This window comes from Anolis carolinensis, chromosome 3 (genome assembly GCF_035594765.1).
Source record: "Anolis carolinensis isolate JA03-04 chromosome 3, rAnoCar3.1.pri, whole genome shotgun sequence".
In the NCBI taxonomy this organism is placed as follows: domain Eukaryota; kingdom Metazoa; phylum Chordata; class Lepidosauria; order Squamata; family Dactyloidae; genus Anolis; species Anolis carolinensis.
In genome coordinates, this window is record NC_085843.1 from 236,996,293 (window position 1) to 237,021,261 (window position 24,969).

Below are 24,969 nucleotides of genomic sequence, written 5' to 3' on the forward strand. Positions count from 1 at the left end.
AAGCCCTTCTTTCCTCCCACGCGGGCGCGCGCTCTATGGCCGGCGGAGAGGCGAGTGCCCCGCTCTGCCTTGTGTAGCCTTGTCTATGGTCTCCGCGGGGCCGGCGGCGCCCCCCTTCGTGCCCCATTGCCTCGCGCGCGGGGGAAGAGGAGGAGGAGGAGGACTAAGGCCGGGGCTCTCGCGCCTTTCATCCCCTCAGCAGCAGCAGCGGCGGCAGAGGGTGAGGAGGAGAAGGGCAAGGAGCAGCGCCGGCGTCGACGTGGTGGTGGTGGTGGTGTCCCCCTCGCCTGCCTCCCCTCCTTTCTCCGGCCCTCGCCCGCCCCGGCCCATGGCTCCATGAAGCGCCGGGCAGGAGAGCGGGCGGCGGGGGGGAGGCAAGAGCAGGAGCGGCGGCGGAGGCGCTGGGGGCGGCCGAGGTGGCTGGGCTGACGGAGCAGCAGGCAAGGCCACGACAGGCCAGGCCAGGCCGGTGGAGAGGGAGGAGGAGGAGGAGGAGAAGGTGAGCGGCCCCCCCCCCCTGCTTCCTAGCAGTCTGTCTTCGGCTGGGTGGGCTGCCTGCCTGCCTGCCTGCCACCTTTCCTCCCTCCCTTCTTTCTTCCTTTCCTTCCTGATTCTCCGCCTTCCCAAATTCCTTCCTTCTCTCCTCACCTTTCCTCCCTCTCTCTCTTCTCGCCTCATCTTTCCTTCCTTCCTCCCTCCCTCCCTTATCACCTCATCTTCCCTCGCTCTCTTCCTTTCCTTCCTTCTTGATTCCTCCACCCACCCACCCTTCCTTCCTTCTTCCTTGTCGCCTCACCTTTCCTCCCTCCTTTCTTTTCTTCCTTCCTGGTTCCTCCACCTTTCCTTCCTTCTTTCCTTCCTTCCTGATTCATCCATCCTCCCAAATTCCTTCCTTCCTTCTTGCCTCATCCTTCTTTCCTTCCTCCTTCCCTCCCTTCCTTCCTTATCACCTCACCTTTCCTTCCTTCTTTCCGCCTTCCCTCCCTTCCTACCTTCTCTCTCTCCTCTTCCTTCCTTCTTTCCTTTTCACTTCACCTTTCCTTCTTTCTTTCCTTCTCTCCCAGTTCCTCCCAAATTCCTTCCTTCCTCACCTTTCCTTCCTCCCTCCCTCTCTCCTTTCCTTCCTTCTTGCTTCACCTTTCCTTCCTTCCTTCCTCCCTTTCTTCCTTATCACCACATCTTCCCTCCCTTCCTTCTCTCCTCACCTCCCTCCCTCTCTTCTTCCTTTCCTTCCTTCCTGATTCCTCCACCTTTCCTTCCTTCGTCTTTTCTCGCCTCACCTTTCCTTCCTTCCTTCCTGTTTCATCCACCCTCCCAAATTCCTTCCTTCCTTCTTGCCTCACCTTTCTTTCCTTCCTCCTTCCCTCCCTCCCTTCCTTCCTTCTCACCTTTCCTTCCTTCTTTCCTCCCTTCCTACCTACCTTCTCTCTCTCCTCTTCCTTCTTTCCTTCCTTTTCACTTCACCTTTCCTTCTTTCTTTCCTTCTCTCCCAGTTCCTCCCAAATTCCTTCCTTCCTCACCTTTCCTCCCTCCCTCCCTCTCTCCTTTCCTTCCTTCTTGCTTCACCTTTCCTTCCTTCCTTCCTCCCTTTCTTCCTTATCACCACATCTTCCCTCCCTTCCTTCTCTCCTCACGTCACTCCCTCTTTTCTTCCTTTCCTTCCTTCCTGATTCCTCCACCTTTCCTTCCTTTCTCCCTTCTCGCCTCACCTTCCCTTCCTTCTTTCCTTCCTACCTGATAAATCCACCCTCCCAAATTCCTTCCTTCCTCACCTTTCCTTCCTCCTTCTCTCTCCTTTCCTTCCTTCTTGCTTCACCTTTCCTTCCTCCTTCCCTTTCTTCCTTATCACCAAATCTTCCCTCCCTTCCTTCTCTCCTCACCTCCCTCCCTCTCTTCTTCCTTTCCTTCCTTCCTGATTCCTCCGCCATCCCAAATTCCTTCCTCCCTCCCTCTCTTCCTTATCACCTCAAATTTGCTCCCTCCCTTCCTTCCTTCCTTCCTTCCTTCCTTCCTTCCTTCCTTCCTTCCTTCCTTCTCACCTCCCCACTCTCTTCTTCCTTTCCTTCCTTCCTGATTCCTCCGCCATACCAAATTCCTTCCTCCCTCCCTCTCTTCCTTATCACCTAAAATTTGCTCCCTCCCTCCCTTCCTTCCTTCCTTCTCGTTTCACCCTTTCTCCCCTCCTTCCTCCCTTCCTTTCTTCCTTATCACCTCACATTTCCTTCCTTCCTGCCTCACCTCCCTCCCTTTCTTCTTCCCTTCCTTCCTTCTTTCTTTCTCAGGTCACCTCACCTCCTTCCCCCCTCCTCCTTTCATTCCTTCCTTCTTACCTGGCCTTTCCTTCCTTCTCGCCTCACCTTTCCTTCCTGACTGGACCTCTTTCTCCCTGGTAGCTTCTCCATCTCTTTTCCGCCAGGCCCTCTCCAGAGCACGTCCACACTGTAGAATTATTTCCGTTTTGACACCACTGTAACTGCCACAGCTCTAGGCTTTGGAATCATAAGAGTTGTACCTTGACAAGGGCTGTGTCCACACTGTAGAATTAGTGCTATTTTTCATTGTCTAACTCAGGCATAAGCAAACTTTGTTCCTCCAGATGTTTTGGACTTGAAGTCCAAAACACCCAGAGGGTCAAAGTTTGCCCATACCTGGTCTAACTGCCATGGGAGTTGTGGTTTTATCAGAAGTGCCTCTATTTACAGTGTAGAATTAATGCAATTTAATGCCTCTTTTAACTGCCACGGCTCAAGACTGGAATCATGGACATGATAGTTTAACAAGGGGTGCATCCACACTATGGAATTAATGCCATTTGGCACCGCTCTAACTGGCACGGCTCAAGGCTATGGAATTATGGGAGTTCTGGTTTTACCATAGGTGCATCTGTCTAGAATTGATGCAGTTTGACACTACTTTTAACTGCCACGGCTCAAGGCTGCACTGTCATGGGAATTACAGTTTGACAAGGCGTACATCCACACTGTGATATTAATGTCATTGGCCATTGCTTTAACTACCATAGCTCAGTGCTGCGGGACCATGGGAGTTGTAATTTGACAAGGGATGAATCTTCCCAGGTTTCCAAAGGACGGTCTCCAAGCTCTTTCAACCCAGAGGAGAAACACACACACACATATGGACTGAATGCAATTAGTGTCTGAGTTAGCTGAAACTCTAAAGCAGTGGTTCTCAACCTGGTGTCCCCAGATGTTTTGGCCTTCAACTCTCAGGAATCCTAACGGCTGGTAACCTGGCTGGGATTTCTGGGAGTTGTAGGCCAGAACACCTGGGAACCCCAGGTTGAGAACCACTACTCTAAAGCAACCAGCAAAAATATATTAAGTTAAGCTTATTTTTATTTGCTTTTAATTACCCTACATCACTATTACTATAAAGTCTGTGGTATGTAAAGTATAGAATTAGTTAGGCCTGTTTTTATTAGTAACTCTCAGGCAACCAGAAACTACATTCATCCAGCATCTACCAATTCCCATGGATGGTGGTTAATTGAGAGTCTACTGTACTGAGGTGTGTGTTTACGGAAACACAATTTAGAGGTATATACGTTGTTTGATTGGGGGAATCTGGGTCTATCAACTTTTTTGAGCCAGAGGACCCGTTTTTAGAAACTGGTCTATTTCACCATTTAGAAAACCTTTCAGAGGGTAGCCACGTCGGCCCTGTCTAAGGGTGCATCCACACTGCAGTTTGACCTCACTTTAACTGCCATGGCTCAATGCTATGAAGCCCTGGTAGTTGTAACTTTACAGCATCATTAGCCCTGTCTGCCAAAGAGAGCTGGTTCCTCACTGAATTACAACTCCCAGGATTCGATAGCATTGAGCCATAGCAGTTCAAGTGGTGTCAGACTGGATTCATTCCAAAATATAGATAGATGCACCCTTAGGAAGCGTCTCCTCCAGTATTATTTGCCTTGCGCTTGTGACTTCTTCATTCTGAATATTGTCTAACTCCTAAACTTGAGGCATTGTTGGTTCTGGATAAAGAGAACCAGTTCTAAAAGCTTAGGGTTCAACTGATAAAGCCTAAATTCCCAAAAACCTACACATGAGAGGCTTTGAATTAAGAATTGCTTGCTTTCTTGATGCTCACTGTTGTTTTGAGTCCCCGTCCCCCCTTCCCGGCTTTGTTACTTATGCAGCCTTAAAGATATTTTACTCAGAGTAACACTAGTTCAATTTATAGAATCATAGGAGTTGGAAGAGATCCTAACAGCCATTCAGTCCAATCCCATTCTGCTATTAAGGAATACATATCAAAGCACTCATGTCAGATAGTCATCCAGCCTCTGCTTAAAAACCTCCATAGAAGGAGACTCCAACACATTCTGAGGCAAGGCTGTTAGGAAATACTTCCTGATGTTTACGTGGATTCTCTTTTCCTGTAGTTTGAATCCATTGCTCCCTGTCCTAGTCTCTAGAGCAGCAGAGAGCAAGCTTCCCCCCTCCTCAAAATGACATTTTAAGTATTCAAACATGGCTGTCATGTCCCTTCTCAACCTTCTCTTCTCCCAATCAATAGGACTTGCTTCTTTAGCTCATGTTTATAGTTGCAGTTGTGCCTTAGTTATAAAGCTGTTTTTAAATCTCAATCAATAATTTTATTTTCCAAAGCTTTGGGGGTTTTAGTTTGACATTGCTTTGTAGCCTTGTATGTTTTGATTACATTCATTGTCAGTTTGCTTTAAATTATATTGTATTGTTATTTGCATTTTATCTGGAGGATTTGCTTGTGATTTTTTTACAGTGTTGTGATTCCCCCCCTCCCGTATGTATATGTGTACACACATATATTTCAGATTTTAAGTCTTCAGTGAGACTCATTCTTTTTGCTTGTTTTATTGTAAAGTGCCATGTATATTTGATGGCAATATGTAAATAATCTGAAACAGCAGTAATGCCCAAGTTCCCTTGAAGATTTATGGTGCAAGTAAATTAGAATAGGAGGAGGCTTTCTGTGCCAGAAGAATGCTATGAATTAAGAAGAACTGTTTGCTGTCTTTATTTCACTGTTCTGTTCCATAGTTCCCCTCTCTCAACTGCCACATATACAATCCTAAATATATATTATTCAACTCAGTCCAGGATTAATTCAGTAGCATTTTGTTCCTTTGTTCACTTTTATAATTGTAGTTAGTTGCCTCTTGTGAGCCTAAATTTTGTTGTTGTTGTTGTTGTTGTTGTTGTTGTTGTTATTTAGCAGTATGCCCCAGTGTAGCCATTGGGTGTTTCTAGTTAAGTCTGGGTATAATTACAACCTTAATTAGGAAGGAAATATCACAGAACATTTTGTGACTCAGATTTTGGAATAAGCATGCTTTCATCTCAGTTGTCTTGTTTAGATTTCTGGTGTTTCTGTTTCTATTTTTTTGTGATATATTGTATTTTGTCTCCCCTTTGTTAGTCCCTTGTTCTCTGACAATCTATCCTTGTACTCTCAGGCTTGCACATGATAAAATTACATCCAGACATTTTTCCTCTACTTGTAGTGACAAGATTTTTATCACAGCACGTTTTTCTTGTATCCATTTTCCATTTTGTCTCTATCACTTTTTCTTGCAACATGGCACCAATCTGTGCAATATACTAAAGACTGTTTGTATTTAGCAGTGGGGTGGAATGTGTTTTCTTTTAATAGCATTTGTAACAGGAGCAGAATGTCCAAAAGATGAATGCATGGCAGGTTCATATTTAACTTATGTATCATATGCTGGTTGTGTTCCCTGCTATGTATCTATTTTCCAACTATAGAGTTTTGTGCATTCAGGTCTGTTTGTATATGTTTCTATATCAGAGCAATAAAGTATTGTTATTATTGATATTTACAGACTGGAACAGGAATGGGCCGTGAGAAAAGAAAATTCATTCCAGATATAAAATAGGTTCCCCATCCACACCTTGACAATTCAAGGTTACTCCTTTCAGTAAGTATTAGCTCATTCATAATGTGTTTAGAATAATTTGTGGGACAGCAGGGACATAAAATTCAGATATAAAAACAGGAATGATGGTAATGCTGGCAGCTATTGCTAATACCTTAGTCTGATGCAGTAGGGACATCTTCACCCAGCTGTGTGACCTCTCACTATATTAGTCTGTTCCCCTAGTACTTAAGCTTGATTATTGTAATTATCACTTAGCTCATATACCAGTGATTCTCAACTTGTGGGTCCCCAGATGTTTTGGCCTTCAACTCCCAGAAAATCCTAACAGATGGTAAACTGGCTGGGATTTCTGGGAGTTTTAGGCCAAAATACCTGGGGACTCACAGGTTGAGAACCACTGTCATATACTGTATCTGTCTATTGATATTTTACTCCTTTTTATTAGAGTGTTAGAGTCCAATATTGACATGAAATAAGCTATAAAACTAATTAATTAGCAAAGCAATGCATTCTGTAACATTGAACTACAAATAGTTTATTCTTATAAAATTATTATATTTTCTGTCTATTTAGTATGACCAGTTAGGCTGCATGGTTAATATTTGAATCAAAAGAGAGTAAATTGGTGATTGATCATTTGTTTATTTCTTTTCTCTGATGTTCACAACTTTCTCCTCACAATGTACACACCTAGTTTGTTTCACTTCCGTTAATTTTCAGACCACAGATATTGTTATGTAGTCACCCACACATAATATTTTAGATATACAGTAGAGTCTCACTTATCCAAGCTAAATTGGCCGGCAGAAGCTTGGATAAGCGAATTACTTGGATAATAAGGAGGGATTAAGGAAAATCCTATTAAACATCAAATTAGGTTATGATTTTACAAATTAAGCACCAAAACATCATATTACACAACAAATTTGAGAGAAAAAGTAGTTCAATACGCAGTAATTTTAGGTTGTAATTACTGCATTTACGAATTTAGCACCAAAATCTCATGATATATTGAAAACATTGACTACAAAAATGGCTTGGATTATCCACAGGCTTGGGTAAGCGAGGCTTGGATAAGTGAGACTCTACTGTATATACTTGGGATCTACTTATTAATATTCTAGATTATGTTGCATGTTAAAGGCAATTCAAGCCCATGCTAACTCAGCTGTCAACATGGTCAGGATACAGTTGTGTATAACACTGTATCTTCACCTTTCACACCTACATGTAATTTTCTGCACAAGAAAATTCTCTTTCTCAACATTCTCTTTTTAAAAAGGAGAGTGCGAGAACTGCATCAAACAAAAAACAAAACATGTTAATGTTATAATTTGAGATTAAGCTGATAGCAATCCAGAAAAATATTTTATCCTGAATCTTAGGTTTAGAACTATCATAAATTTTAAAAATTTAATAACTATCACTTTCATCCATATATTGTCATTTGCAATTCCTTAGTCAATTCCTTAATCAAAATTTTGGTGGTGCTCCATTAATCCCAACTCCATCATAGAATAGTAGATGAGAGGCTCCAAAAGGCTTGACAGTATAGCTACTTGCCCTCATGGCTTTTCTAGACCAGTGAATTAATGGAGTTGTATGGAGCAGAATTCTGACAGGGATGATTCGAAAGGGAGGAAGGGAGGATGCAATTTTTGATTTTTGCTAATCCCTGCTGCATATCTCCAGATCAGTGAGGAGGTGCTCCTTCAGACTTTCTGGAACACAGTGTGGGGTGACATTAGGGACTATAGGAGCAATTAGCTATATTGTTCTTGTTTTAAATCATAAGTTGCTTTGAGTCCTGATTTTTTTTGGGGGGGGGGGGGAGGAGGATGAGGTAGAGGAAGAGGAGGATGCATGTGATGAAAGTTAATGCATGCATTCTTCAACTGGAAGGATCTGATAGTATTTTCACTAACTAAAGGAGCATTTAATTCATGGAGGGTCCATTCTGGATTCTACCCAATGTTTTTATTGCCAAAAGTTCTCTGTTTTAGACCTCTAGGGATATATCTGTATTTTATAAGTAGGTTGAGATATTAGTTTGAACGTAAACATAACATAATGAGCCTGTTTCATAATACTATAGCTATTGAATCCACATGTGTATGTTGTTTGGTGAATGAGGACTGTAACGTTTGGAAATTATATTAGCATATAAAAAGCTTTATTTAATTTCTCTCTTATGAAATCTAGAAGAACCGAAAGAAAATATTATTACTGGGCTTCTCTGGCAATAACAGTATAGGTGGGTCTCAGTTTATTTTGGTGTTGCATTCTTGGACTTGCAGTGTAAATTGAGACTGATGTAAATGTGGGGGGCCAGTTCCATTGAATACAAGGGCTGCCATAGAATTAAAATAAACACAAAGTTTGCAGTTTTAATCAACCCACCAGAATTTTAAGAGGTTTAAAGTATAAAACATCAGGGCTCACTTTTCCAGACTAGAGAAATGTGCAGATGCTCTCCAGAGGGACCAGAAGAAGAAGAAGCAACTGCTGATGTCGAGGGAGATTGGCTGGGGTGAACTGGTTTGCCATTAGACGTCACTTCCTCTTCAGAGGAGCACACAGAGCGCAACTGGTAAGAACTGTGTTCTTCTGCTGTGCCTTCTCCAGTAGACTTTCAAGATGTAGAAAATGCATCAGGACAGAGTGGGCAGCACATTTACTGCTGTGTCTTCTACAACAGATGTAGAGGGTACAAAAGGAGGAAAGGCAGCAGATTTGTATTGTAATCGGGTGCATTCATACAGTGTGGGGCAGGGGAAGAATCCTTGCACAATATGCCTACTGATTTTTTCTTCCAACAGTCCTTAATAGAATAATAGGATCATAGAGTTGGAAAAGACCCAAAAAGCCATCAAGTGCAACTCCATTCTGCCCTGCAGGAAAACACAGTCAAAGCACCCATAACAGATCACCATTCAGTCTTTGCTTAAAAACCTCCAGAGAAAGAGACTCCCCCACATTCCAAAGCAACATATTCCACTGCTAAACAGCTCTTACCATCAGGAAATTATTCCCAATGTTTATTTTTTAAAATAATTTTTAAATACATCATTTGTTATCCAGCAGACCTATAGTATTCACTATTCAATTTTCAACATTCAATACAATAATATTCATTATTCAATACAATTCTACAATATATTTTTGCATCCACTGTTATTTTTGCCCATACTACCGTGCTTCCCCCCCCCCCCCCCCCCCGAGCCATTTCTTTTACACATCATCTGTCCAAAATTTCATTTCCTCTTGTGGGGGTAATTTTCCATCCTTTTTAAATCCTCTTTCAATAAATTTTCTCCATAAAACATCGAAATCATTTTGTTTCCATATCCCTCTTTTAATTACATGTCAGCTTATCATTTATTGCTAATTTCCATGCTTCCTTATACCACTCTTCTATTTGTATATTTATTTCCCTTTACCAGTTCCACCAAATCTACTACTGCGGACAAGAGGAACACCGAAGAAATGGAGTAGCTTCATAGTTAATAATAAAGTTGCAAAAGCAGTGATTAGATACAACCCAAAAAATGATAGAATGATCTCAATTCGAGTTCAAGGCAAGCCGTTTAACATCACAGTGATCCAAATATACGCCCCAACCACAGCTGCTGAAGAAGCAGAATTAGATCAGTTCTATGAGGATCTGCAGCACCTCCTGGATAACACACCAAAAAGAGACATTATTCTCATTACAGGAGATTGGAATGCTAAGGTGAGCAGTCAAACGACAACCGGGATCACAGGCAAGCATGTTCTGGGACAACCAAATGAAGCAGGACGTAGGCTGATAGAATTTTGCCAGGAAAACTTTCTGTGCATAACAAACACTCTCTTCCAACAACTTAAAAGACAGCTTTACACATGGACTTCACCAGATGGTCAACACCGAAATCAGATTGACTACATCCTTTGCAGCCAAAGATGGCGGACATCCATCCAGTCGGTGAAAACAAGACCTGGAGCTGACTGTAGTTCAGACCACGAACTTCTTATTGCAAAATTTAGAATCAGACTAAAGAGAATGGGGAAAATACACAGACCAATTAGATATGATCTCACAAATAATCCTAATGAATATGCAGTGGAAGTGAAGAATAGATTTCAGGGACTAGACTTGATAAATAGAGTCCCAGAAGAACTATGGACAGAAGTTCACAACATTGTTCAGGAGGCAGCAACAAAGTACGTCCCAAAGAAAAAGAAAACCAAGAAGGCAAGATGGTTGTCTGCTGAGACACTGGAAGTAGCCCAAGAAAGAAGGAAGGCGAAAGGAAACAGCGATAGGGGGAGATATGCCCAACTAAATGCACAATTCCAGAGGTTAGCCAGGAGAGACAAGGAACTATTTTTAAACAAGCAATGCATGGAAGTGGAAGAAGACAATAGAATAGGAAGGACAAGAGATCTCTTCCAGAAAATCAGAAACATCGGAGGCAAATTTCAGGCAAAAATGGGCATGATCAAAAACAAAGATGGCAAGGACCTAACAGAAGCTGAAGAGATCAAGAAAAGGTAGCGGGAATATACAGAAGATCTGTATAGGAGGGATAAAAATATAGAACATAGCTTTGACGGTGTGGTGAGTGAATTAGAACCAGACATCCTGAGAAGTGAGGTTGAATGGGCCTTAAGAAGCATTGCTAACAACAAGGCAGCAGGAGACGATGGGATCCCAGCTGAACTGTTTAAAATTTTGAAAGATGATGTTGTAAAGGTGATGCATGCCATATGCCAGCAAATATGGAAAACACAAGAATGGCCATCAGATTGGAAAAAATCAATTTATATCCCCATACCAAAAAAGGGAAAAGCTAAAGAATGTTCAAACTTCCGTACAGTGGCACTTATTTCCCATGCCAGTAAGGTAATGCTCAAGATCTTGCAAGGCAGACTCCAGCAATACATGGAGCAAGAGTTGCCAGATGTCCAAGCTGGGTTCAGAAAAGGCAGAGGAACGAGAGACCAAATTGCTAATATCCACTGGATAATGGAGGAAGCCAGGGAGTTTCAGAAAAACATCTACGTCTGCTTTATTGACTATTCTAAAGCCTTTGACTGTGTGGATCATAATAAACTATGGCATGTGCTTGGTGGTATGGGGATACCAAGTCACCTTGTCTGTCTCCTGAGAAATCTGTATAAAGACCAAGTAGCCACAGTAAGAACAGACCATGGAACAACAGACTGGTTCAAGATTGGGAAAGGAGTACGGCAGGGCTGTATACCATCGCCCAGAACACATCATGGAAGAAACATTAACAACCTTAGGTATGCAGATGATACCACTCTGATGGCTGAAAGTGAGGAAGAGCTGAGGAGCCTTATCACCAAGGTGAAAGAAGAAAGTGCAAAAGCCGAGCTGCAGTTAAACATCAAGAAAACCAAGATCATGGCAACCAGACTGATTGACAACTGGCAAATAGAGGGAGAAAACGTGGAGGCAGTGACAGACTTTATATTTCTAGGCGCGAAGATCACTGCAGATGCAGACTACAGCCAGGAAATCAGAAGACGTCTACTTCTTGGGAGGAGAGCAATGGCCAAACTTGATAAAATAGTGAAGAGCAGAGACATCACACTGGCAACGAAGGTCCGCATAGTCAAAGCAATGGTATTTCCCATAGTAACCTATGGATGCGAGAGCTGGACCATAAGGAAGGCTGAGCGAAGGAAGATAATTGCTTTTGAACTCTGGTGCTGTAGGAAAATCCTGAGAGTGCCTTGGACCGCGAGAAGATCCAACCAGTCCGTCCTCCAGGAAATAATGCCCGACTGCTCACTGGAGGGAAGGATATTAGAGGCAAAGTTGAAGTATTTTGGCCACATCATAAGAAGACAGGAAAGCTTGGAGAAGATCGTGATGCTGGGGAAAATGGAAGGAAAAGGGAAGAGAGGCCGACCAAGGGCGAGATGGATGGATGGTATCCTTGAAGTGACTGGCTCGTCCTTGAAGGAACTGGGGGTGGTGACGGCTGACAGGGAGCTCTGGCGTGGACTGGTCCATGAGGTCACGAAGAGTCTGAATGAGTGAGACGATGACGACGACCAGTTCCTTGCTATCAGCAGTCTTGCTATTGTTAATAAATTTGATATTGCAACTTTTTCTTCTTTTTTCAACTGTTTATTGTTATATATAGATAATAAAGCTATACTAGGGCTTCTTTCTATCTTGATATTCATTATATCCTCTATCTCTTTAAATACCTTTCCCCAAAATTCGCTTACATATTTACATTGCCACCATATATGTATATATGTACCCACCTCTTGGCATCCTCTCCAACAATTTTTTTGAATAGTTTTTGTTTATATTTGCTATTTTTACCATTTCCATATCAACTTATAATAATTTTCTTTAACCTGTATCAATAAATTTTTTCAAATGTCTCCGTCTCCATAATTGTAACCACTCTGTTTCATTTATTTTCGTCCCTAACTCTTCCTCCCAAATCTCCTTGAGATTTTTATTTTTTAATTCTTTCCTTTTTCATTTCAACCTTTATCCAATCCCCTATTTTATCCATGTTTTTTCCCTTAATTTTTTATCCATTATGTTTTTTAGATTTTTTGAAATTTCCTTTCCATTGTAATTGGAGTTATTAATGAACCATCCACTATTAACTTTCTCTTATATTTGTTCCATATATTCCCAATGTTTAAGTTGAAGTTTTTCCTGCAATTTGAATCCATTGTTCTGTTTCCTAGTTTCTAGAGCAGCAGAAAACAAGCCTGTTCCTTCCTCAGTGTGACATCCTTTGAAATATTAGGCTATCATGCCCCCTCTCAGTCTTTTCTTTTCCAAACTAAACATACCCAACTCCCTAAGCCACTCCTCATAGGGCTTGGTTCCAGACTTTTGTTCATTTGGGTTGCCCTTTGCTGGACACCTTCCAGCTTGTCAATATCCTTGAATTGTGGTGCCCAGAACTGGACACAGTATTTCAGGTGAGGACTGACCAAAACATATTATATTGGGACTATCACTTCCCTTGGTCTAGATACGATCCTCTTAATAATTCAGCCTAGAATCCCATTGGTTTTTTTAACTGCTGCATCATAGACCACACATATTCAGCTTGTGGTTTGTTAAGTTTCCTAAATCCCTTTAACATGTACTGTTTGCAGTGATAAGCTATGCTTACAATATCACACTGTCCTTCATCTTTTTTAATTTAGCAATTACTAAGTTTAAAAATTAAGTGTTAACCACTTACTCTATCCACCTAAGTAGGCCATGGAAACTCTTCTCTCCAGTCACACCAAAATCACAAGATTACAGTTTCTTTCTTCCCGCACAGACACACCTTCTAACCAAGCCAAGGAAAACCCTTCCTTTTAGCTGCTCCATATCTCAAGTTGTCTTTCCCTCATACCACTTCAACTTAGGCAGGTAAAAGAAAATTGGCCCAGTCAGCTTCCCCCCCCCCCCCCTAATATTCCAATTTATCTCACTTCCCTCATTCCATTGCCTCTTTGGCTTTACTTAACTTAACCAACATAGACCCACTGTCAGAGATTACATTGTGGGTGATGCATTTATATATTTATTTCTGGGGAAATAATGTGAATTTGACATTCTATAAATGGGTGTAATGTAAATTGAGACTCGCCTGTATTCTCATGTCATATTTTCAAAGAAAGGGTATGTCTGTACTCTTTGGCTACTGCCACACAATGTGGATATACACAGATACTGGGTCTGCTGGTTGTAGTTAGTTCTGAGATCACATGTTGCTCTTACAAGCTTCATAACAAAATATCTTCTTACTCATAGAGCGTATTGGACCTATTTAAAAACGGCAGTGTATCTTATACCTGTATATATCAGTCTACTTTCTGTTTAGTTTTCGGACAGTTTTATAAACGTATTTGTGAGTGTTCTTATGGAATGCATAGTTTTATTGTGTGATACAGTTTTCTTTACTCTAGACAAAATACATATTTCCTTGGTTTTCTTTTTAGTATAATGATGGGTGTTGCATGTTGTGTGTTTTGCCAGGGTTCTACAGTTCTCCAGACAGCAAGTGCTGAATCAGGATGGGAAAAAGACGCTGTGTTCCTCCACTTGAGCCCAAGTTGGCAGCAGGCTGTTGTGGTGTAAAGAAACCCAAATTGTCTGGAAGTGGAACACATAACCATGGGAATCAAGCCACAACCGTGCCAGTTTCTAGTTCAGGTCCTCTTCAGAACCACCAGCATGCAGATGGGGGCAATGGAAGGGAGAATGTATCAGATTTGACTTTGTGCCCTGGAAACTCTCCAATTACTCGAATGAATCCCACTTCAGGAGCATTGAGCCCACTTGCTCGTCCTAATGGAACTGCCAACAGCACCAAAAATCTAGTGGTGACAGCTGAGATGTGCTGCTACTGCTTTGATGTACTCTACTGTCATCTTTATGGTTTCCCTCAGCCACGACTTCCTCGATTTACCAATGACCCTTAGTGAGTACATCCATGGGAATGGGAGGGAAATTAATTGCTGATCCAACGTATTTATATTGCTGGATAAGAAGCATGATGTGAGAGGTATTTAAAATATGGTAAACTATTATGAAAAATCTGCAATACTATTTTGGTGTTTACAGTTTTAGTCAATACAGGTTGAGTATCCCTTGTCCAAAATGCTTGGAACCAGAAGTGCTTTGGATTTTTCCAGATTTTGGAATACCTGTATTTGCATATATGAACATCAGTGGTTCTCAACTTGGGGTCCCCAGGTGTTTTTGGCTTTAAACTCCCAGAAATTCTAACAGCTGGTAACTGGCTGGGATTTCTGGGAGTTGTAGGCAAAAAAACATCTGGGGACCACAGATTGAGAACCACTGATGTACATGATGTGATATCTTGGAGATGGAACATAAGTCTAGACACGAAATTCATATATGTTTCATATAAACCTTATACACCTAGCCTGAAGATAATTTTATACAATAGTTAAATAATTTTTGTGCGTGGAATAAAGTTTTTGTACATTGAAGTGTCAGAAAGCAAAGGTGTCGCTATTTCAGCCACTCATGTGGACAATTTTGGAATATTTCAGAGTTCCGCATAAGGGATGCTCAACCTGTATTTGAAATGAAATTGCCTGGTATAAATGGGAGAAGTAAACATAATTTGATCTTTACAACGCAAAATTTAAAATGGATGTGCACTTGATTTTTTAAGGTTTGTGCAAATAAAAAGCTGCGAATTGAGAGCAGACCATAGAACAGTCTGCTTCATCCCTGCTGCAGGAAAGCCTAAAACATGATACAGCTTATATTAGAATCAGCCCCAACCATGATTAATTTGACTCAAGGTTCGGTGTTAACCAGAGATTTGAGAAATTCAGTCCTTCAAACTGTATAACAGACCTTTCAAGACAAGTAGTATTATCTCAATTTCTAATATGGTATATCTGGATTACACATTCTTCACTGCATTCAGTGTTAATATCTTTGCCATTGAATTTTCTTATTTGCAGAACATAACTATAAAGGTCTCTGTAAAAACACCATGTATTTTTTATCTTAAAATTACATTTAGTGTAAAAGCTGCAATAGATGGAAGAATTAAGAACCAAGAAAATATTTTTTTAAATAAGACTTGAAGTGAAATTGTATGTTTGTGGCTGAAATGAAGCATTAGTCCTAATAAGTCTGCATTGTAGGTTATACATTGATATATCTAAAATTATTAAAAAGTGACCATTAAATTGTTCTTTTACCGATATTGTGAATAAGTTTAAAATTTCCTATTTAAACATTCTGTTCCTTTTCATCATACTTTGATAGGTATCTCATTGTTCTGTAGTTGAATAATGGCACAAATATGTAAAGGTTTTTTTTTTATTGTTCTGGAAAAAAGTGGGTTTAAAGCCAGTCTCCAAGTATCTTTCAATTTTACTATTAGTCAACCAAGTACAGGTTGTTACCAAAGGAAAAATAACTAGTAAGCATTCAAACCATGCAGTGGTAAGATCACAAAGTTTAAACATTCTTAAAAGATACATCAAAAATTCAACTACAGTATACAAATACAATATTCATAATTAGGTTTACTAAATCCACATTTATTATAGGAAATTATCTCAATAATTTCATGGGATACACTGAATTGAGTTACTTTCACTGCAAATCTAGATATATTAACCAGAATGGATGTAACTGAACTAGACCGCAAATAAAATTTTATCCCTATCATTAAAGTTAGCTACAGGCTCTCAGGATCTTACCAAGTATTTGTGTCTTGAAGTTTCATATAACTTACAAATATAATATGTGATGTTCTGTGTCCTTAACCACTTGATTTCCACAAATGCAGGACCATTGCTCTCTCGGAATGATCTTATATCTGCTTTCAATAAAGCAGATAGTCTGAAAATGCAAAACTGTAAATGCTTTACAGAGGAAGTCTAGCATAATAAATGTAAAATGTGTCTCTTCCCCATAGCATGTTTTTTTAACGGAAAACTAGAAGAGAATCTAGGCACCCTAATAGCTTTGATGTTCAACCCTGTGTAATATTCCTGCAACTGTTTTTTGAAAAAAAAATGTGTGTCACTATATATCAAAACTATAGAGTCAAAAGCAAACCTCCTCTGGTATCTTTTTAAGCAGACACTTTTAAACTACGAGCTTCTCAGCTCTCCTACACATTGTATTACTAATTCATCAAATTCTGCATTTCCAGAAAGTATGGTAGGCCCACGTTATCCACCGAAGTTTGGTCCCAGGATCCCCTGTGGATACCAAAATCCATTCATGCTGGAAATGGCATCCTGTGGAAAGTGGAATTTGTAGATAAGGAGGGCTAACTAAAAGAAAATGGCACATAATACAAAATCTATTATTGCCATTACAGCCAACTTCAACCTGTATATAGCATATAGCAGACAGATTAAACTTGTGGGAGAGCCAGTAGCAATTTAAAAAATTTATTCTGACTTGGCTGTTGTGGGTTTTTTTCAAAGCCCCATACATAGGTCTGTAATATATAATGTATAGAATAACTTTTTGCAGCAAAAATTCTAATAGCTGGAACAGTTAAAGTTGTCTCTTTGATTCAGGGCTGCTAGAATCAAGAAAGAGGCAAATACTTTAAAAAGTAACACTGCTGTGGTATTATCTGGATTTTATTCCTTTGGAGGTGGGAATAGATATGTCCTTACCAGTCTTTTGTTTAATTTATGATTTTAAATATTTCCATTCACATCTAGTACTGGCTACCATGTTCAGAATTCACCTCTAATTTCATTTCAGAATCTTGTTGAAACGTTCTTTGGTCCCAGATTTAGGTAGTTTGTTTGCCCAACAGAGACATCTTTTTAAAAAAAACATACTTCTTAAAACAGGAGTTGCTAGGCCAACTATAAGTAGCTCTACATAACTGAGCTTCTGAGCTTAGTACTGAGAAAAGTACTAAGATGATGAATAACTTTAGACGCTCCGATCATCCTGACAATGGGAAGCTTGTTAGTTTCTAAAGTAATTTGTAACCTGGGATAGTAGTAATTACTGATCACTTTTCCTACAGTGTTTTTCATGCAGGCAGAATAGTCTAGTTTGGACAGTCATAATTAGGCTTGCTGACATGGCCTATGCAAGTCACCCCTTGTCCACATCCCCCTTCTTTTCTGTTTTTGTAGCATGTCTTAGGTGCAGTGAAGAAATCTAATTAATCACAATTTCCTGTTTGGAGCAAGCCAGGATCTTAGAGCAATTTTCAAACAGGGGTTATCACGGTTTCTTTGTTTGGAAAAATCAGGAAGCTATATTTGTGGTTGATGAATTTTATTTATGCATGGTAAATAGGGTGGCAATGTCTACTACATGCAGTGGCACACAACTTGTTCATTTCCTGACTTATTAAGCTAAAGTAATGTCATTTGAACATAACAGGAGAAAGAGGCAACTTTGATAATCTGTAGGAAATGAACTATTTTGTGGCCCTGCTGTAATAATGTTTATGTTGCATGGTAGGAGATGGATAAACTGTGAGTGTGTTTGAAACAAAGGAGACAGACAGAGAGAGAGAGAGAGAGAGAGAGAGAGAGAGAGAGAGAGAGAGAGAGAGAAGAAGAAGTCTTAACTTTTTTGTTAGAATATTTAAGTAGGTCTACAATTTGCTGTGATTTCTAATGTTAGCAGAATGACCTCTTCTTTGAGCCATTTCTCCATCTTGGCTCCCCTAATTTGCCATCCCTTGTCTTCCAGAGATTTGTACCTGTGGAAATATCACAGGAACTGAAAGTGGATGTGACTATGCTATCAGTTATATTTACTTTTTTGGGTGCACAACCGAGCTGTGCATGCTTCCACCCTGGTGTGTGTGAGGGAAACAAAACTTTGGAATTGTGTGACATAGCAACACAAGACCACAAGTGGGCATCATGGGGAAATTGCATCATAAAAAACAGGAGTTACCACAAGGTAACACTTCTTACCTAATATGTGCTCTTTTATCTGTCAGGTTTTTTAGGATTTAAGTGAGCATAGATGCAAGCATTACTTACATTTTTGCATATACTTTATTCACACTGTCCTATTCTATGTTGGTTTAAGAACATGTTAATAAGTACTGTTTCTATCCATCCATGATCCAACATAATTTTTAGAATAGTGAGCAACTGTAGTTCTCTAGGTGCTTTGCGACTACAAGTCACCATTGGCTAAGCTGGTTAGGATTGATGTGAACAAAAGCATTTGGTGAATCGCAGCTGTTTACTCTGGTATAAAGTTTCTTATAAAGAAAACTAGGACAAAGGCTGCTGAACCTATCTGCAAGAAGTGATGAGTGGCAGTATATAGCCTTGTGTTAACACTTTTTACTAGTGCTTCTGGGTGTATAGTATATATCCTGTATTAAGATATAGTCTTTTTCTGAACATGGTAGCCAATTTCTCATTACTGCCATTGGACCCAGATCAGACAAAATTTGATATGTTACTGCTTCTGTGTTAAATAATGTTATGTGGCTTTCTGTTTCAAAAGGCAGACCATATTAAAGCAAGGAGGTTAGATTTTCCCATGAACAGCATAATATAGCAGTAGACAGACTTTATCTGTTTAAACTGTGCAGCTAGCTCAGAACCACTCTTTGCTGCTTATGTTAAATAGAAAGAAACAGAGGTTGTATACCACAAGTTCATCTTAATTAGTAGATTAAAGCATAATTCAGCCTCCCCAAAGAATCCTCTCTAAATGATTAGACTGCAAATGCTAGCATATCTGATTATTAGTCATGATTGCCAGAAGTGATGTGAATTAGAAATTCAAAACACCTAGAGAATATCAGGTTAGGAAGATTGGTAGAGTTGATTGTGCAGGCGCTTACCTGCGGAATATTTCTAGTTGTCACAGAAATAGCATTTCAAAGATGGGATATGGTAAGCATGCATTAAAGGAATGGAATTTCCAGCAGAGTGCACATGCTCGTATGATTACTAGTAATCATGCTAAATTAGTATTATATGTAGATCTTTTAATTGACAGCTGTCTACTTGTGCAGGGGTGGGGATTATACTCCAGAAAATACGGATGGCAATAGAAAGTTTAGAAATGGAAGTTTAGAAGTTTAGAAATAGAAAGGATTCAGCTTTCAAGATGACTGCTCTTTAGATTAAAATATAACTCATGATTAAGATCAGACCAAAATCTAATTAAAAGACTTCTTCATTTTCTAAATGGATACATTTCCTGTTGTGTGTATATTGGTTCCTGTAATTGGTTTGTTACTAAGAATTTACAGTAACATTAACAGAGCCGATGATCAATCAGCCCATGAATCTTTTTGTTCTAGAATAGGGATTGTCAGACTGTTCTAAACCGCATGCGTCTCCTTTCTGTTTTTCTAGTTAAAAAAACACAAACACGACCCATATTTCTCAGTTTAAGCTTGTTGTATTATGTTCCTGGAAGCCTTCTGTAACAGATTTTGGGAGTGGGGAAAGATAGGCGTCCAGGCACCAGTTGCTTGCCCCTGCTTTGAGCCATAGCAAAGGAAGTGGTTTTCTGCTTGATAGTTTCTCTGCAAAATGATATCTAAATATATCTGTCTTGACTCAGAGGCGTATTTAGGGCATGAGAGGTGAACATGTTATAGAACATGTGTAGTTATGGATCACCAGGAATGTGTTGAAAGATAATCCTGGTGAGCTATCATATACCATCTCGTTAGTGCTTATGCTGGTTTGACAAGACTTGGGCCAGAAAAAGGTGAAATATTAAGTGTACTGCCAGATTTTTCTTACAGCTAGACTTAGTAAAGCAGGCTTTGGCCCTATTTGTTAAAGTTTCTTGGAATCAATTATAGATTGTAATGACAGGCTTTGACAGGTTTGCTTGCATTCAATGTAGGTTCTGTGGTAATATCAAAACTGCTAGTAGAATGTATTTCCCCCCTTGCCTGAACGGGGTTCTGCAGGTGAATAATTTTAACACGCTAATTGGAGAGATGTACTTATGAGATATACTTCTGTAAACATGATTGCTATGCAAATAGACTTAGTACAAAATGTTTTATGAGGTTTTTGAACCAAGGCCTCCTGGTGTGACTACTCTCCTTTTGGAAATATAAGAATAGCCACCACTATTTCTTGCTGTAATCAGATCTTCCTAAACTAAGCAAAGTCTGCTTTTCCTAGAGGTGAAATCCTGCACTCTGAGTAGAGGAGGTTAGGATTTGACAGAATCTTTTGCATTAGGTGATATTTGAGAAATGCTTCTATCAGTGAAAATACAGTGACTTAATATCAAGGATATGCTATCACATCTCGAGTGGTGTTGGGTTGAAATAGGTTGGTGGCAAGTATTACATCAAATTCTAAATTCCCCCAGAATCTGCTTTTTGTCCCTATGTCAGTGTAACATTACACAAACCAGAGAAGTAATGTGAATCATAACTGTCTCTTTAAGTTCAATATAGAGCAAAAAAAAAAAAAACCAAAACTCCACAGCACCTCACTTACACTCAACCATAAAGCACTTAATTAAAGTACCCATCCATCATTACATAAGCTCTAGGTAGGGTCATTTCTATTCAAATGTTAAGGCATGGAACACAAAATTTCATCTCCAATCTCATACGACCTATTTACATGGGAAAGGGGGAGTTGTCTATCATACAATATACCCAGGAGCATTTAACACATGTTGTCTTAGAACCCCCCTGCAGGTTCATTGCCTCAAGATATAAACACTTAACAGCACTCCACTTCTACACCTGAAGATGCAAGGATAAAGCATACCATACAGGTAAGCAAGGAAAAGGAAGGGGCTATATTTCAAAGTATGGTTGAATCCAATATCTCTTCTCCCTTGCAAAATATGAAACCAGTATTTTGACTAAATTGGATTGGTGAAGGTATCTTTCCCAATATCTATAAGTGGGTTATCCCCTGCAGAAAAAACAAGCTTAAGCATGCACAGTGCTCAAGGGTGAGTGGGCTGACAAATAAAAGGCGATTGACATGCCCATACACAAGTATTCCAAACACTTTCTCAATTATTGATGCTGGCCAGGCACTTATGGTCCATTCTGCTTTGCAGGATTACAGCCTAGGCACATGGAACAGAACAAACACAGTGTATACAGACTCCATGAAGGAAGAGGTAGGCATCAAATGGGGATGGAGGCTGATGGAACAATACTGTATCTAGACAACAGAACTCTCAGTTCTATTCTCACAAATACATGCTAAATATATACATGCAGAGATCATGCACTCCAGCTGTGGACCATTACTGTGCCTTTGTCTTTTGGATTTCCACAGACAATAATCTTAACAGATGAAGAAGACAACAGAAGACATTTTCTGCTTCCAGTGCCGTACACACATCAAGGCCAGAAGCTGTGACAAGTATGGTTATTCAGTTTCCTGTTCCAGTGGATTCCTTTGTCTTTGTCGAACAGTTGTGTAACAGGTGAAGCAAAGTCCATTGTGGGGATAGAGCAAGAGCGTCAGCTGCCTGGTACTCTGTTCATCATGCAGCCTCAAAGTTTCAGGTTGTGGCAACATGATTCATAATCTGTTGCATACCACTTTTTTTCTTCTGAGAACCTGCTCCAACTGCTTTGAATGCTACATAACATTGCAATAATAAATACTGAAATAATAAATTTCTTCTGTTAATGAGAGTTTTCACTTTGTTGCTGCTGTTTCTTTGTCAGTGGGATTAGCATATAGAGATCCTGCCAAGACTAGTTTTCTATATGTCATGATAGTCACTTAACTGGGAAGGTGGAAGACTGGACTTTTTGTTGCTAGAGCTCATAGTATGACTCTTTGAATGAACTGAAATCTAATGAAGGCACAGGTGACCTATCTACTGCTGTCATGGATTGAGCAGTCGTCACTGTAATAGAGGAGTCAAAATGGTTCGTGTTTATGACAGTGATCAATAGCATTTACAGGTTGGCTTGTGGATCTCTACCAGCTCGGCCTGCTGGGAGGCTATACCTATCTGGGAGTTTTTCTGTGTATGACTTTACTGCTGTTCTGTAGAAGCAGAGTTCCATATACATTAACCTTGTATGTCCTTGATGTAAATAACTGTTCTTGAGACTGCATTTCTGAAGGTGCATCATGTTGTATTTTCATAGCTGAATAGAGTAGGGAGCTGTTTTGTGAGATGTCTACTGTGGAATCTAGTGTTGCCTGCTTATTATTTTTGTCTCGATGCTGGCAGACTAGCGACAGAGAAGGAAAGTTAGACCTTGTTCTTACTATTCCTCTGATGTGGTTGAAACTTTTATAGATTGTTTCTCAAACTCTTACCCTATTAAGTGAACCAGTGATGGTTGCTCCTATGTTGTGAACATCTTTGTTACCTGCCAAAAGTTTCCTTTTATCTATCCTCATTGAGCTTTGAAGCACCTCTATTGGTGTTGTGTTTTGCTTTCTTTTTCTGTCTTTCTTTCTTTGTGCATAGCAATGGAAAGGGTGTGGTTAGTAGGGGGTGATTACATGAAATGATTCAAATCATTGGGTGCATTTCACATGTTTTAGACTGCATTTCCTAACAGCTGGTGAAGAATCATCAAGTCCAGTTGACTTGAAAAGCAGCAAAATGGTGGAAGCTGGTGTAGAATCTTGTGGTTGCTAAGTATTTCATGTCTCTGCCATGATGGTTCAGACAGTGGAACATGCTATGATGTCTCTACTATGATGTGGAATATACCAAACTATATTCCAAATGGACTGTTTTATAGAGTCAAGACAACACCATATATTTATATAGGAGACTAGCTTTGCCCGGCCACACGTTGCTGTGGCTTATGGGAATCATTTGTTGGCCAGGTGGAATAGCAGTGAATAGCCTTGCAGCCTCAAAGCCTGGCTGTTTTCTGGAGTAGCTGGAGTAGCACCCCCAATCAAAGAGCTGAGTTGAAGCCTGGCTCCTTCCTTTGTAGGGGAATCCTTGTTTGGCCAGCTTGAATTGCACTGAATAGTTTTGCAGCTTAAAAGCCTGGCCGCTTTCTACATAGGGCATCCTTTCTAGGCCTGGTTGTATGGGACAGAGTAGCCTCGTGGCTTCAGAGCTTGGGGGTTTTCTATCTAGGGGAAATCTTGGTTGGCCAGGTTGAATAGCACTGAATAGCCTTGCTGCTTGCAAGCCTGGCCGCTTTCTACCTTGCGGAATCCTTGGTTGGCCAGGTTGAATAGCAATTAATAGTCTCAGTGTGGCAGATATGAATGCTGCAGTTAGCCACCTTGATTAGCATTTAATGGCCTTGCAGCTTCAAAGTCTGTTTGCTTCCTGCCTGGGAGAATCCTTTGTTGGGAAGTGTTAGCTGGCCCCGATTGTTTCCTTTCTGGAATTCCCAATTTCCTTGCTTTCAGAGTGTTGCTCTTTATTTACTGTTCTGGTTTTAGATATTATATTCTGTATTATTATACCACAGTAAATATTTCATATTATGAGGCTCCTTCTACACAGCTATATAAAATGCACACTGAAGTGGATTATATGGCAGTGTGGACTCAAGATAATCCAGTTAAAAGCAGATAATATAAGATTATAAATGGGTAATATAGCTGTGTGGAAGGGCCTTGAGTCTACACTGCCATATAATCCAGTTCAAATCAGATAATCTGTATTTTGTAGGCAGTGTGGAAGAGGCCTGATTGAAGAGGCCCTGAGCACCATTAAATGGCTGAGTGGGCTGCTAGGAGACAAAGTGGGCGGAGCTTAGCCTTCTAACTGGCAACAATGGGAAAGAAACAGTTATTCCTCTCCCTCTAATTAGGACTTTATTTTTCTTTTCTTTTTTAATGTAAAAACACAGTCCGTCTGACCGTGTCTTTTGTGGCCAAATTTGGTGTGTTTTGGTTGTGTACTTTTGTTGTTTAAGTTAAGAGAAAAGCTATCAGAACATTTATAGATAGATAGATAGATAGATAGATAGGTATCGGCAGGGTTAGGAGGAATGGCAAGATCTACAAAATACAAAAACAGTGTTCTAAGGATGGAGAATCCAAGGGAGGTGGTACCCAAGGAGGACTGCTTTATGAGCATTTGACAATTGGAGAGAGGGAAAAGGCTGGTTGGAGAGTGGCTGAGGGTGGTGTTGAATATCATAATAGGCATATCTGCCATTGTTGACTTGAATAGAGGGATTCCGGGTTAAAATGTTTTGTTGCACTTGTTAAATTGCATAGCAGGATCCAGAATGGGATGATAAATCATTCACCTAGAAGCAATTAATATCCCAGATAATTTGCTCTCCTTAGCATCAGTTTAATTAATAATATTTCTGGTTATTGACAGTAGCTCTCTTATTGCATTCTCCTCAAATGTAAATACATATACTAAGGGAAATGAGGACAAAGTCACCAACTCTCCCTTTCATCACTGTTCTCTGTCCTCTTCACATGTAGATTCCCTCTTTTCCAGGATTTTGGTGAACACAAAACTGGGTCCCACACTGGGAGAAGACAGGAAATAAATTAAAGGAAAATATTTAATTCAGTGCTTTAGTTCATCCTGACAATAGTATTATACTTTTTGTGTTCGTTCTGATTGGCAACTGTGGACCCATCTAGACTTCCATATAATGCAG

At 40.1% G+C, this 24,969-nt stretch overlaps 1 protein-coding gene across 5 annotated transcripts in view; it reads left to right on the forward strand.

Annotated features, from left to right (window-relative positions):
- The window catches only part of ammecr1l (AMMECR1 like), a 39,891-nt gene continuing 14,922 nt past the window's right edge, over positions 1 to 24,969 (forward strand). The window contains exons 1-5 of one of the 5 annotated variants that reach the window (XM_062976394.1): positions 1 to 499; positions 5,849 to 5,944; positions 8,356 to 8,495; positions 9,349 to 9,638; positions 13,926 to 14,370. In XM_062976394.1, coding sequence (XP_062832464.1) covers positions 13,964 to 14,370 — 407 coding nt within the window. In that variant the 5' untranslated portion in view covers positions 1 to 499; positions 5,849 to 5,944; positions 8,356 to 8,495; positions 9,349 to 9,638; positions 13,926 to 13,963. Of the gene's footprint in view, positions 500 to 5,848; positions 5,945 to 8,355; positions 8,496 to 9,348; positions 9,639 to 13,925; positions 14,371 to 21,068; positions 21,162 to 21,455; positions 21,519 to 21,679; positions 21,831 to 24,969 lie in introns of those variants that run through there. The other 4 variants (XM_062976393.1, XM_062976396.1, XM_062976395.1 and 1 more) reach the window with 4 other exon arrangements.